A 14,197-nucleotide genomic window follows, 5' to 3' on the forward strand; every position below is an offset into this window, starting at 1 on the left:
TAGCTGTACAGCTTACCTATTACATGAGGATAGTAAGAGAACCTATCTCAAAAGGTGATTATTAGATTTAAATGAATTAATACAAGTACTTAATAATTACCTAACATATATTAAGTTCTCTCTACTACTTGCCATATCTATTATTGTTATTGAAACTTTGTGTTGAAAAACACTGGGTAAACTTCCATCTGGGTCCTTGTTATCTGCACTGAGTATCAAACCATCCAAAAGCTTAGAGGCCTCAAATAATAATTTATGTGGATTGACTGGGGTCAACAGTGTGGCTTATGCTTGGGGGTCTCATAAGGCTGCCATCAGATGGTGGCTCAGGCTGGACATAGCTTCTTCATTCACATGTCTGGTGAGATGGTGCTCCTTGGCCTCTCTCTTTCTCCCCATTGCTTCTTGTCTTCTAGGGTTTTTCTTCCCAGTGTAGGCCGCTCATAGTATAGTGGTCTCAGGGTAGTTCCACGTCTACATGGCAGCTGGCTTCCAACAGATAGGAAGTAGAAGTTGCCAGGACAGTTAAGAGCTACTCCTGGACTTGGCACAGTGTCACTTCCATCCTTATCTTGGTCAAAGTAGTCACAGAGCTTGCCCAGATTTAAGGAGTGGAGAATAGCCTCTACCTGATGATGAAAGAAGGGGCAAAGACAAATCACAAAACTCTGTGTGGAATAGGAACTTGTGTAATGGCCATCTTTGCAAAATACAGTCTGCCCTAATATAGATGGTCTTTGAAATAGAAGGCAGGAAAGATCCTATCTAGGCTTAGTGATTTTTCTTTCAAGTTTATGTATTTATTTACTTTAAGTAATCTCTCTACCCAGCATGGGGCTTGAAGTCATGACCCCAAGATCAAGAGATGCGTGCTCTTCTGAGTGAGCCAGGCATCCCAGGATTAAGTGATTCTAATCACTAAATTTATTTTTATTTATTGTGTTTATTGAGTATCTACTCAATAAATACATTTAGTGTTTATTGAGTATCAACTGTGAATCTACTCTCTACTAGTTCTGGAAGGAATGTAAAATTTGGCACCATATTTACCTCCACAGGATAGGATTCACCTGGACATATGACTAACATATATAAAACAGTGTAAGAACAGTGGCACACTAGATTGATGTAGTCATGTATCAGAGCAAGATTTATTCTTAAATACCTTCTTTGGTTTCTGAGCCAGAATATAGCCTGGGGAGCTCCTTAGAGATGGTCTCACAGAAATCTCTCAGGGACGCCTGGGTGGCTCAGTGGTTGAACATCTGACTTTAGCTCAGGGTTTGATCCCAGGGTCCCAGGATTGAGTCCCACATCGGGCTCCCTGCATGGAGCCTGCTTCTCCCTCTGCCTATGTCTCTGCCCCTATCTCTCTCTCTCTCTCTCTCTCTCATGAATAAATAAATAAATAAAATCTTTAAAAAAAAAAAAAAAAAAGAAAAGAAAAGAAATCTCTACCAAAGGCCGATAATTTAACGTTCACTCATTTTCATTCTTACTTTTTCCTCTTGTCTCCTATATTAGGAAATATGATTCCCTAATTCAGGATCAGGCCCGAGAGCTGTCGTACCTACGCCAGAAGATACGAGAAGGGAGAGGTATCTGTTATCTTCTCACCCAGCATGCAAAAGATACAGTAAAATCTTTTGAGGACCTTCTTAGGAGCAATGACATTGACTACTACCTGGGCCAGAGCTTCCGTGAGCAACTTGCCCAGGGAAGCCAGCTGACAGAGAGGCTCACCAGTAAACTCAGCACCAGTAAGTTGGCCACAGTGCTTTGGCACACTCTCAGCCACTCCCACAGCCTCAGGCCCAGGCGGCCACCACACCTCCACCACAGCTGGTTAACCCAGGTCCTGCTTCCACTTCATTTCCCGGGACCATTACAGGATTAGGACTGACTAGGACACAGGGTTGGAGAGGTCATGATTGCGACAGCAGAAACCTGAGCACTCGTGGCAAGTGACCTTTAGGGAAGTAGGCTATGTCCATCCAGTGCTAAGGGAGAGAAAGTGAGAAGAGATTAGAGGACCTCATCATAGTGCAAAAGAGCCTGACAGAATTGCAAGACCCAGGTGGTGGCCTGGATGCTTCCATTAACTTGCCTGGGGCAATGGCTTAGCCTTTCAGCATCTGTTTCTTTGTTTATTGCATGGTGTCATACGTGAATATAATTCCAATATGGATAAAGCACCTTCCCCTTTGGCCATGGTTTGGGCACTGAATGTCATGGTGCAAGGACTAGGAATATTGGCTATTATTGGTTATTATTAATGGAGCTCTTTGCCTAGAAAAAAATTCTTGAGAGTACCTGAGGGGGAGCACAATCGGTCTTGGGGGCCAGCCATCCCACATGCTGGTGCACAGGTTGGGACAGGGCTGTTTGTCATCTCCTCAGAGCAAGAGTGGGTTCTACAGGAATGCTATGATGCGACACAGAGCATACATCTAGGAGTCAGTCTGTGGCAGGTCTAGAAGCTGGAATGTTCCAGAGAGAGGCTGGGCAAGTGCCTTTTAAACTTCTTTGCATCAAAAAAAAATTTTAAAAAAATAAACTTCTTTGCATCAATTTAGGGTAGAAGATGTCATGATGTTGATCACCAGGTCAGGAGAGGTGCCTTGTGAGCTCAGGAGAGCCTACAGGTCTCCCCTCTGAGGATACAATCTGCAGCCTCCCAGAGTAATTATCCTACATGTCCTGGACATAGAGGAGTCACCGTTCTGTACCCACATAAGCTCCTGCATTTATAATGTGGGAAGTGGGACCTGTTTAATTTCTTACCATTTCTTTCTGAATTTGGCTTACAGAGGATCATAAAAGTGAGAAAGATCAAGCTGGACTTGAACCACTGGCCCTCAGGTAATTTGAAATAGGGTCTGGTAAAGGAATCAGGAACAAGGCTCAAGGGGTCCAGGGTGACTACAACTTCATAAATCGGGGTGGTGGGGGGTGGGGGTAGAATGCTGCTTATAATGAATTCATGAAACACCTTACTATTGTTTTTAGCCTAATTCTTTACTCTCTTTTGCTATAATTCTTTTGACTTCTATTTGCATATTTATTCTCCAGGCTTGGTAACCTAGAGTCAGTCTGATCCAAAAGTAAACTAACCAGGTTCCAGGGCTTCTAGGCACCCTCAGGTTATCCTCTGCTTTCCTCCTATGTGTTTAAAGTTGAAGCTGTGCTGCTAAGTCAGCTTACCCCAAGCTGAATTGGCTGCTAGTTTAATAACTGCCCAATTTCCTTGGGGGAATAAAGAATCAAAGAACCACAGTACAATTCCTAAGGGGAAAGGCCTAGGTGTTGCAGATGCCTGGGAGGCTACAGTGTCTCAGGAGCCAGTTTTCAATGAGTCACTATGTATAATTGTATAATGTGCAGTAAAATATGGGGCCAAAATCCACTGTAGCCACTAATTCAAGCCCCTTTGTGTCAGAAGTGTGCTTTAGACTATGTGGTGCTTCTTAAAATTCCAGTGGTGAAGAATAAAGTGGGGTTTTTTTGGTTATTATTTCTGATCCATCACAGACATAGACAATCAACCAGATGATTCCACACACCCTGCTTTTGGCTGTCCATGATAATTTCAAACTGCTATATGTTTCTCACCACTCACCTTCAATTACTGTACTTATCTTCTTGGAGACTGGTAACCAAGAATTCTCGGACTCCAGCTCTGCTGGGGCCGCACTTAGAACAGTAGTGCCTTAGGGAGTTAGCCCAATCTCCGCCAGTCCCCAGCACATCATGTGGCCAGTGCACTGACTAGCTACTGCTCCCCAAACCTCTGTACTCTCCGCCCCTAATCAGTGATAGGTTATTTTGATCGTTCTTTGCAGGAATGGTTTCCTTGACTTCTGTGGCTTTTCCCATGTGCCTTAGTCAGGACTAGTTGACCCAGTGACCTTGGCTTCACCTGTTGTCCCACTTCACCCCACCAGGCTCAGCAGGGAGCTGCAGGAGAAGGAGAAAGTGATTGAAGTCCTGCAGGCCAAGCTAGATGCCCGGTCTCTCACACCCTCCAGCAGCCATGCATTGTCAGACTCCCACCGCTCTCCCAGCAGCTCCTCCTTCCTGTCTGATGAGCTGGAAGCCTGCTCTGACATGGATGTAGCCAGCGAGTACACACATTATGAAGAGAAGAAGGCTCCGCCTGGTCACTCAGGTAGCCTCCACTTTCTGAGTGGTACCACCTTTCTCTAGGCTGAGGGGAAACTTCCATAACCAGGCTTTATAGATCCATCTTGGTGTGTATCAGGCTGAACATGGCTCTGGGACCAAGCACCAAGCACAAGCCCCTGTGGTTCAGGATCTTTGCTCTGCTCCTGACTCTGCAGGGTGTCACTGGGTCTCCAATGGATGTGCACACTGGTAGACCCAAGGTGAACCACAGTGAGAAGAGTGAGAAGATCCTGGCCAACTTTTCTTCCCCACTGCCTCATGACCACAGACTACTTGACTAACTTCCTTCTTAAAATGGGACATCTTATCTCTCCTGCAATGATCTTGCTTGCTGCATTTCCTGAACAGTATCCCAAGTTATCTGTCAGGGGTCACAGATGCTGTCTGTCCCACCTGGTATTTTTAGAAGCACCATTTTCATGGTTTCCAGATCTGGGCCTATCACCTCTAAGGTGGCTTGCCCCACTCAAGAAGCTTTCTGAAAGCAAGGAAATGAACACTGTTCACAGTGCTTGTGCTTGATGCTTTTCCAGAAAGCAAGGCTCTGCCTTGGTACCCCTGGTTAAATATAAGGCCAGATTCTAGTTCTTTGTCAACCACCATTTTCTTTCATTCATGGGTTTTGTAGATTCCATCCATCATTTGAGTCATTCTGCTGTACTGTCTTCTAAACCATCAGCAACCAGTGTACCTCAGGGGGTTAAGGCCGAACCCAGCAGCAACCCCATCAGCTTGCCAGCTCCCCAGAACCCCCCCCAAGAGGCCAGCCAGGCCCATCCAGGTATGCGACAGCTGACATGGCGGGAGGTTTTTCTCTTCTCCCTCAGCAGCCTGTTTGACTTTTCTTCAGGGATGAATGTCTCCACTGTCAGGAGAGAGTGCTATAAATTATATGCATTAAATCCTAGATGAAATCAAGAGATCATCATAGTTCACCACTTGTGTCTGAGTTTTCTTTGTTTTAAATATTTTAGAAAAATCAGAAATCTACAATAGACTTTGATCTGCATAATAATTTTGACCAGTAATTGGAGAATCATTTTAAAGAAAATATTTTCATTTCTTTTCTCTCATTTTACCCTGGGGAGCAAAGAGGCAAAATGTTTCTCCTAGGATTACAGTAGCCAAAGAACAACACAACAAAAGCCACTTCTGCTCACCTGTAAACATTACCCATTTTATCTGTACTGTAAGCCTCTGTAGCAGCTCAGGATGTTTCAGTGACCTCAGAAAAGATCCTGTTCCTATTATATGATCATTCATGGATTTACGAACAGGTTGGCAGCCCTCGATATGTATGTAGTGTGTATCCTGGAGCCAGCTGGGGTAGTTTTTATTTACCTGCCCCAGCCTAGTTGCTGGGGGGTGTGCGGTTCAATCACAGCCCCATACCAGTAATGGCAGGAAAAAGGCAAACCTTGTCCTCACCTCCTACCTCCTGCCACAATCGTCTGTCTGCCTTCAGTGTGGTAAGGTGCCCCCAGAGATCACAGTGCTTTCCTTCTGCTGCCCCCAGCTCTCCTGAGAACAAGTCACTGAAATCTTAAAGAGGGGATGTGTCTGACTCTTTCAGAGCCTGAGCTCAAAGTTTCTGGGCCAGAGTAGGCAGCAGCTGGCCCAGGGAAGTCATGGGAAAAAGCTATATGCCTAGCACTTAGACATATGTGTAAATGTTGTGGGATCAAACAGAGCAGAAGGCCATGGGTTTTAAAATCAGAAGGCTTCCCTTCAGGGGATGCCTAGGGATGCCTGGCCTGTGTCTCTTGGCAACGTGGGTGTCTTTGCAGTGCTACTCTGATAGTGTGTCAGCATCCTGGGGCAAGGGATGTGATTTAAAATGTAAGCACTGTCTTCCACAGGAGGCATTCTCCACAGGTCAGTCTTGGTTTCGGCTCCCTCCATGGGCTACCTGCTACAAAACTGTTTTTAGGAAAAAGGAGACCGATTCAAACATCAGAACATCCCAGGGTCCCTAAAGACCTGTCTTTAGATGGGCTACATCATGGTCATCTGTGAAGATTTTTTAAAATGCACATTTCCAAGCCCTCCTCCCAAAGTTTATGATTACATAGATCATGGCCTGAAGAATCTGCACATATTAAGAATTTTTCCTAAGTGATTTGAACATCCAGACAAGCATGCAAGCTATTGTGTTTGAGTCATTTCACCAAGACCTTTATTTTTCATTTGGTAAATGAATACACTGATTTGAGATTCTGAGGTTTGTTTCCATGAGACTTGAATTACATGCATGAGGAATGTACATTTTCCCACAGTCCTGGCCTGCTCCTGCCTTCCTCAGGGTGAGCCCTCATGCTCTCAGAGGAGTTCTAGGTACAGGGAGTCCTGTCACAGGGGCAAGGACTGATACACACCCAGGGATGTTTGAGAGCACTGAGGCATAACCATCCTGACCAATCTGTTCATGGGATAGCTGGGATGAAATCTCATAGCTGCCCAGGTGACAGTTATGCAACTTTGCCTTCTATAACCAATTGTTTCCAAGATGAGCCTAGAATATGTATGCCAGATATCCCTGGCAAGGGAGAAGGCAGAGAGGCCAGCTAAGCCAGCCTCTTGGATAGCAATGCTTGCCCTTTGCCATGTCAGCAAGCACCATGCTGAATGATAGCCACCACCAAAGGAGGCATCTGGACAAGAAATAGTTTCATCTTCTCCATCTTTTCCCCGTTCCTTTCTCCCACTTCCTTTCTAATGACGTGTCTCCTTTCTTCCCAACTTTGTGTTTCTAGGCCTTCATTTTCCCTCCATATCCACACTGGTTAGCCTTCCCCAGGCACCACTGCCCTCAGCTCCACCCAGCTTCCTGCCTTTCAGCTCCACTGGCCCTCCCCTCCTTGGCTGCTGTGAGACACCTATGGTCTCCTTGGCAGAGGCTCAGCAGGAGCTGCAGATGCTGCAGAAACAATTGGGAGAAAGTGAGCACTTCCTGCTGTGTTTGTGTGCTTGGGCATGGCAGCCCTACCCTGTGTGGCTCTGCATGGCTTTGGCTTGATGGCAGAGTTTTTAAAAAAAACATAGGGTGTACACAATACTAGTGGATGATTGACAGATGGCTCTGCTTGCTTTTTTTGGAAATATATTTACTGTTATCTTTCTGATGTGTGTGTCACATCAATTCATCAGGCCCTAGACCTGGTCCTCTCCCACTGCTGACAGTGTGGGGTACCACTAAGTATAGTGAAGCCCTGACACCTTGATGACATGGAAAAAGCTTTTGTACCTTGCCTGAGAGGCAAAGATGGCCACTTTCAGGGGAATCCTTTCCATGCCTATTATATTCTCCTGCTATGAAAAATGCTTTTTAATCAAGTTCAGATCCTGACATCATTAGGTTGAGGGCAAAAAGGGTGGTAGTGAGGGATTCAGAAGAAGTGGCAAAGCCCCTCTTGCTGTTGTACAAGGTTCATTTCTACCCCTGGACAGGTGACATCTGGGTGGCTAGAACCAGAAGCACAGGCTGTGATATCTGACTATAAATTCTACCCTCTGACTCCCAGAGATAATTGAGCTTATCAGTTATAGACTATGTGCAGTCATCTTTTTGGAAAGGCTTTGATATATGTATGGGCTGGATGCCTCATCATAAAAATTTTGTGGGTGATTAACTATAGCTTAAAAAAAATAAGAAAAACCGTCACGTGAAGAATTTACTCCTAATAATGCTTTTAAAAATCTAGAAATAAGTTTGATGTTACCTTAAAATCACATTCTGTGACTTTAAAAAAGAGTCACGTGATCCAGAGATTGATGCTAAGAGTCACCATGCACAGTGTCCAATGATCTAGAACCACAGCCAAGAATTTATATACCTGAAGCCCCAGTTGTCATTTACCCCAGTTTATTTCTTTTGTCATCTCTGAAAATTAATATGCTGTCTAGCCTACTCTGTCCCAGTTTGATTCCCAAAACCAATTAAATAAGACCATTTTTAGAAGAGTTTTACATCTTCCTTCTTGCAGCAGTGAAGTCTGAAAGACTGCCTCCTAAAAACAAAAATAAAATAAAAGACTGCCTCCTGCTTATCACAGCTTTACACAGATGAGGCAATCTAGGCTTACCCAGCAACAGGAACCTGGTCTTACCTGAGCCTCACACCACTTGAGTGATAGGTGGAGCCAGAGCAGGGAACTAAGGCTTGGGAAAGTAGAGCTACTTGTTTAAGGTTACTAGTAAGTGGGAGAGATGGGCTTGAATTAGGTCTTCTGCTTCCAGTTTCCTGTTTCCATTTTACCTTTTCTGTCTAGGATGGTTTTGTTACCATCCTGCTCAGAACATATGGCTGAGCTAAGCTCAACAAATTCTAGAAGCCCCTTTGAACAATCTTTTCTCTTTCTCTTTAGAGATCAGTAGAAGATTTTGATGTCTATGACCTAAAACTTGTTCCTTTAGTGGTTCTGGAATAATTTGATGGATAACAAATTTCTCCTGTATCAAAATGGCACGAGTGTCCTCTAGCTTATTTTTCTTTTCCTTTACCTTTCCATATCTGTCAGTTTGTCCAAAAGGAAAGATAGAAGCTAACATTTGTGCAAAATGGTCTGTGGATATTTGTTAAAGTCCTGTCTAATGTAAGCCATTGACCAGAGTTTGGATGTTCCCAGCTTTGGTGAGCAAGATTATAGCCCTGTCTTATCCATTCTGAAGCAAAGCCCTCTCTGAGGGATTACCAGTGTTCCTTGTTTGCTTTGAACAGGCTTCCACGTGGAAAGTGGTGCATGGTGGTTTCTCAGGTCACCTTGGGGCAGAAATCTCCTTGTGCTAGAGTTTGTCTGGTGTCTTTGCATGGTTTAGGGCATGTGCTCTGTATTGTGTGGCCAGGGCAAACTGGAACATGAAAATACTGATCACTGTTACTGATAGACTTGGAACTTTCTAAGACCTTGGTTAAAAAGTAAGCTGTTGACAATCCCTGATTTTCCCCCTTTGCCTTATGTTGAGCTAGGGTGGAAGGGAGTGTGAAAGAGGTAGGAAATCGTCGTATCTTTACTGAATCCTAAATTTAGATGCTAAAGGGCACCTGGGTGGCTCAGTCAGTTAAGCATTTTATCCTTGATCTCAGCTCAGGTCTTTATTTTAGGGTTGTGAGTTAAAGCCCTGCATTGGGCATAGAGCCTACTTAAAAAAAAAACAAACAAACTTAGATGTTGACATTTTTCATCCCCCTTTTTAATTCCCAGGGATGCTAATAAACACCTAGTATTTTCCAAATTGGGGAAAGAGTACTTCTCAAACTTTGCTGTCTATTAAGATCACCTGGGATGATTTTAAAACATCCAGTACCCAAGCTGTACCCTCATACCAGTTAAGGCAAAAATCTCTGGGAGGTCCAGGCATCAGTATTTATTTGTTTACATTTTCCAAGGTGACTCTAATATGCAGCCAAATTTGAGAACCAGTTATAAATGGAGATAAAAATTGACAAGTGCCAGTTGCATTATCCCTTCAGAGGAGTTTGGCTTGGTTGGTGGGGCTGATGACCTCTTCCTCTTTGCTTAGGTTGAGCTACCTGTTTACTCTGCTGCCCATACTGATAATCCCTGAAAGAAAGCATCTTCTGAATATGAATATCCTAAACTACAGCCCTATCCACCTGTCTCTTCTGCAGGCTGGACTTCTTTTTACATAGAAGCAAAGATGATTTGGCTCAGATGAAGGCCCATGATTTCCTAAGATCTACGGAAGCATCGGCCTATGTTAAATGAAAGGTCCTACATCCCTCCATGGATGCTAGCATTGAGCACATCTGTGAATAGGAATGTGCTGTATCCCCTGACTTTGGGAATGAGTTTTCCTTCTGAAACTTTCCTGGACTCTATCATGAGGAATTATAGTAGAAGCCAGGAACAGAGCTATTGGACTTTTCCTTTGTGTACACTGGTGACTTTCAGATACTTTATCCATCCTCTACCTCTTGATGTCTCATGCAAGAAAATACATAGGGTGAAAGTTATGGCCTCTAGGTTATGCTCTTCATCTAACTGGTATTCTGGAATGGACTGGGATCTCCGCCATTGCACGTGTCCTCATTGCTGTCCATTATCAACAATCCCACACTTCCTTGCTGGTCCTTCCCTTCCAATATTCTCTTCCTCACTCACATTTCTTTCTGCCCAGGTGTCAGCACCGTCCATCCTGCTTCCCCAGCTGCATTACCAAGAAACCATTTAGAAGCCAACTCTTCCCAATATCTCAACCCTGCCCAGCCCCACTCTCCTCCAAGTGGCAGCACAGAATTGGGCAGAATCCTGGAGCCTGGCTACCTGGGTAGCGGCAGCCAGTGGGATGTGATGAGGCCTCAGAAGGGGAGTGTATCAGGCGACTTATCCTCAGGATCCTCTGTGTGTCAGCTTAACTCCAAACCCACAGGTAAAACATGAAGCTGAGGGGGTCGGCCTGTGAGATGAAATCTCACTTAAAGTCTACCCCTCTGCTACATGGGCAGGGACATTTTTCATTTCTCTAGTCCCTAACTCACCAAGTAGGGGTAAAATGAAAGGGCCTGATCAGTGCTGGACCTTTCTACATGCCTCCCTGCAGCCTCCCTGCCCAGGTGTCAGTACTATTTAGAGGCCTGGGAAAGTCAGGGACGTACCTTGTGCTTTCATATTCATGTCATTCACTACACAGAAGAAGTTTATATACATGTCTGTTTACCTTAGGCCTTCTCTCTAAGGCTGGAGGAAGGGCTTAAAGCCTTGTTAAGAAGTGCTCAGAGGCACCTGGTTGTCTGTGGTTGAGTGTCTGCCTTTGGCTCAGGTGGTGGTCCTGGGGTCCTGGGTCCTCAATGCAGGGAGCCTGCTTCTCCCTCTGCCTATGTCTCTCTCTCTCTGTCTCTCGTGAATGAATAAATAAAAAATATCTTTTAAAAAAAGTGTTCAGTCAAGTATCAGTGAGAGGAATGGTATCAGGATAGAGTGAGGTCTTCCCCACTGCACTCAGGTGAGAAAGTCACACTCGGGAGGTCACCACACCTTTTCAGATACTTCAGTTATTTTTCTAAACCACATGGAACTTCCTTATATTCCCCACTTATACTGGTCACTCTACACTTACACTTAAAACTTCCTCATGCTTTGGGGTACCCAGCTGTCTCAGTGGATGAAGTGTCTGCCTTTGGCTCAGGTCATAATCTCAGGAATCCTGAGATTAAGCCCCACATTGGGCTCCCTGCTCAGCAGGGAGTCTACTTCTCCCTCTGCCTTTCCTCCACTGCTCATGCTCGCTCGCTCGCTCTCTCAAATTAAAAAATAAACAAATCTTTAAAACTCCCTCAGATTTTCTGTGTGTAGGAGAAGCCCTGTGGGAGGCATGCTTAGTGCCAGGCTGTCCTGGGTTAGAAAACCAGTTTACTCTTTAAGCAAAGTCACTGAGTTCCTGAGTGCCCATGTGAGAAAAGGCGGTTGGTGGAAAGATGCAGAAATGCTTAGGGATCCTGCTGAGGGGCCACTGGCCAGGCCCCGCCAGTGACCAGGATTCTCCATCTCCCACCTCTTTCCTCTCCTGGTGGGATGGCTGCAGGGGCTGACCTGCTAGAAGAACATCTTGGTGAAATCCGGAACCTGCGCCAGCGCCTAGAGGAGTCCATCTGCATCAATGACCGCCTGCGGGAACAGCTGGAACACCGGCTCAGCTGCACAGCCCGTGGCAATGGTAGGAGAGGCCCAGAGCCACCATGTCTGGGCATGATTGGGGGACTTCTGAAGGGAGGGCTGAGCTTCACGCTTTTCAAAGCGTCATGCTAGGCTTTACTCTACTTGCTCCTTTCAAACTGTCCAGCAAGTCAGGTGGGGTAGATATTCTTATCCTCGCTTTGTAGATAGACTGGAGCTAAGAGGGAACTTTCCTCATGGCAGAACTAACAAGGTATGTCCACAGAGTGTCTGACTTCTCATCCCGTCCTTAATCTGCTCATGCAACTGCCTGCTGACCTCTCTGTGCCTTGTCATGGGATTGGCAAATGGTAGAGCCAGGCCAGCCAGGGCCCTCCCCAGCCACTCACTGAGGTGGCCTTTCTCCTCACAGTCTCCTCTCAAGCTGCTGTCACTTGGAGGTCATTCCTTCTATACACCCTGGTCCTGCCCACAGCACAGCAGCAACTATTGCAGGGCAAGAGCCCCGGGTGCAGCTAGGGCATGTTGTAGTGCCCGCACAGAACCCACTGGAGGAGGCACACAGAAACGAGGCATTCAGCCCACTGGGGTTTGGGTCCAGGCCTCAAGTACCCAAGCATTTCTGCTAGGTTGAAATAGTATTTCTGGAGGTACAAGATGGGTAACTTCTGAAAGCATCTGTTACCCAAATGTGTAACTTGTCTGTTTGTATTTTCTGGGACAGGATCCACCTCTAATTTCTACAGTCCTGGCCTGGAACCCACACCTCAGCTCTACAATGAGAACAGAGTCCTTAAGGAAGAAAACCGGAGCCTTCAGGCTCAGCTGAGTCATGTTTCTAGAGGTGGGTGGTAAAAGCCAGAAGAAACTGTGCTCATTCCTGTTCCCCTTCCTCCTGACCACACCAGTCACCACTTGGAGAAGCCCCAAGAGGATGATAGAATCAACAGCTAATCTGCTAACCCAAAATCTCTGGGCTATTCTCAGTCTAGAAGGGGCTTCTCTCTGAGAGGTTAGGGCCCTCACATTCTGAGGCTCCAGGAACAAATAGCTCTAGGAAATCCACCACCTTCATGCAACCCTAGACATTCAGATATTCAGTTATTAGTTATGAAACTAGATACTGGTTAAGTGTCTGCTCTACCTGTCCAGAATTTATTACAGCTTCCTGTGTCTCTTCCAGCACAGATCTTTCATCCCTGTCTCCTCACTACCTCTTCTCATATGCTCCTTCCAGGCTCCTCTCTGCTCAGAACTCTCAGGACTCTGAATTTGGAGGTGTCAGCAGAATGTCCTCCAGAACTTTCCCAATACTCTCGGATGGGAATTCAAAGGGGAGAGGACATCATTTCTCTGTGACCTGTGGGGTAGCTGAGCTTAGTGTCAATTGACTTGGTCAAATCAATATATTCTCAACAGCAAATTATATTTATCTTCAAATGTTTATTGAAAAGCCATGAAAGACTAATAGTTTCCTAAAGCATTAAGCTCAGAATGAAAGAATGCTTGTGGAATGGGAAGAGACATCAAGTGTCTATTTTGAAATTTGCCTCTTCAGAGCAGGAAGGTGTAAGGGGGAAAGTCACTGATGGGGAAATAACATGACTTCAAAGATAAGAGAGAAGGCACAGCTGTGAAACCACCATTGCATGCCAGGACAGGCTAGCACAGACCTCACTGGGGAGAAGATACCCAGATGTAAACAAGCATAGTCAGCCAGGTCCCGGGACTCCCTCTGCCCCTACCCCCCCCCCCCCCCAGGACTGACAGCACCTGCAGTTTGATTCTCAGAGTCCCTGTCAACGTCTCTGAGGAACCATGAAGATCATTTAGATGCCACAGGCCCAGAAAAGAACAGATTTCCCTGTTGTCAAATTGACAAATGTAAAATATTCTAAAAACCCGTAGATGAGACATCTTGATGTTGATCTTTGGCAAAATTCAAGAACAGGTTATATCACAGAAGGTGCATGAGCTTAGAAAATAGCGAGCATTAGAAACCAGAGTGTTTTCTCTTTTTTTTTTAAAGGACAGTCTTTTTTTTTACTTTTTTTTATTTTAGATTTTATTTATTTATTAATGTGAGACACACACGGAGGGGGGAAGAGAGAGAGACACACACACACAGGCAGAGGGAGAAGCAGGCTCCATGCAGGGAGCCTGATGTGGGACTCCATCCCGGGTCTCCAGGACCACACCCCAGGCTGCAGGCAGCGCTAAACCGCTGCACCACCGGGGCTGCCCCAGAGTGTTTTCTCTCAAAGCAGGGTAGACCTTATTAAATCAGAGGATCAAGGGCAGTGCAAAGATGAGGCTGCACCTTCCCCCAGGTGTGTGGATGTAATCAGCTGATGCCTTCTGCCTCCCACAGCAGCTGC

At 45.5% G+C, this 14,197-nt stretch overlaps 1 protein-coding gene across 14 annotated transcripts in view; it reads left to right on the top strand.

The window, feature by feature from the left end:
- Positions 1-14,197, top strand: part of LOC121491101 (phosphodiesterase 4D interacting protein) — a 183,433-nt gene that overhangs the window by 152,959 nt on the left and 16,277 nt on the right. For 12 of the 14 annotated variants that reach the window (XR_005987862.1, XM_041755555.1, XM_041755550.1 and 9 more), the window contains 8 exons: positions 1,525-1,760; positions 2,811-2,862; positions 3,945-4,168; positions 4,814-4,966; positions 6,939-7,124; positions 10,324-10,575; positions 11,728-11,859; positions 12,544-12,663. Coding sequence is in view for 13 of the 14 variants with exons in the window: in XM_041755555.1 (XP_041611489.1) it covers positions 1,525-1,760; positions 2,811-2,862; positions 3,945-4,168; positions 4,814-4,966; positions 6,939-7,124; positions 10,324-10,575; positions 11,728-11,859; positions 12,544-12,663 (1,355 nt within the window). In the remaining variant the exon portion in view is untranslated. Of the gene's footprint in view, positions 1-1,524; positions 1,761-2,810; positions 2,863-3,944; positions 4,169-4,813; positions 4,967-6,938; positions 7,125-10,323; positions 10,576-11,727; positions 11,860-12,543; positions 12,664-13,056; positions 13,882-14,197 lie in introns of those variants that run through there. The other 2 variants (XM_041755552.1, XM_041755543.1) reach the window with 2 other exon arrangements.

This window comes from Vulpes lagopus, chromosome 5, assembly GCF_018345385.1.
Source record: "Vulpes lagopus strain Blue_001 chromosome 5, ASM1834538v1, whole genome shotgun sequence".
Lineage (NCBI taxonomy): Eukaryota > Metazoa > Chordata > Mammalia > Carnivora > Canidae > Vulpes > Vulpes lagopus.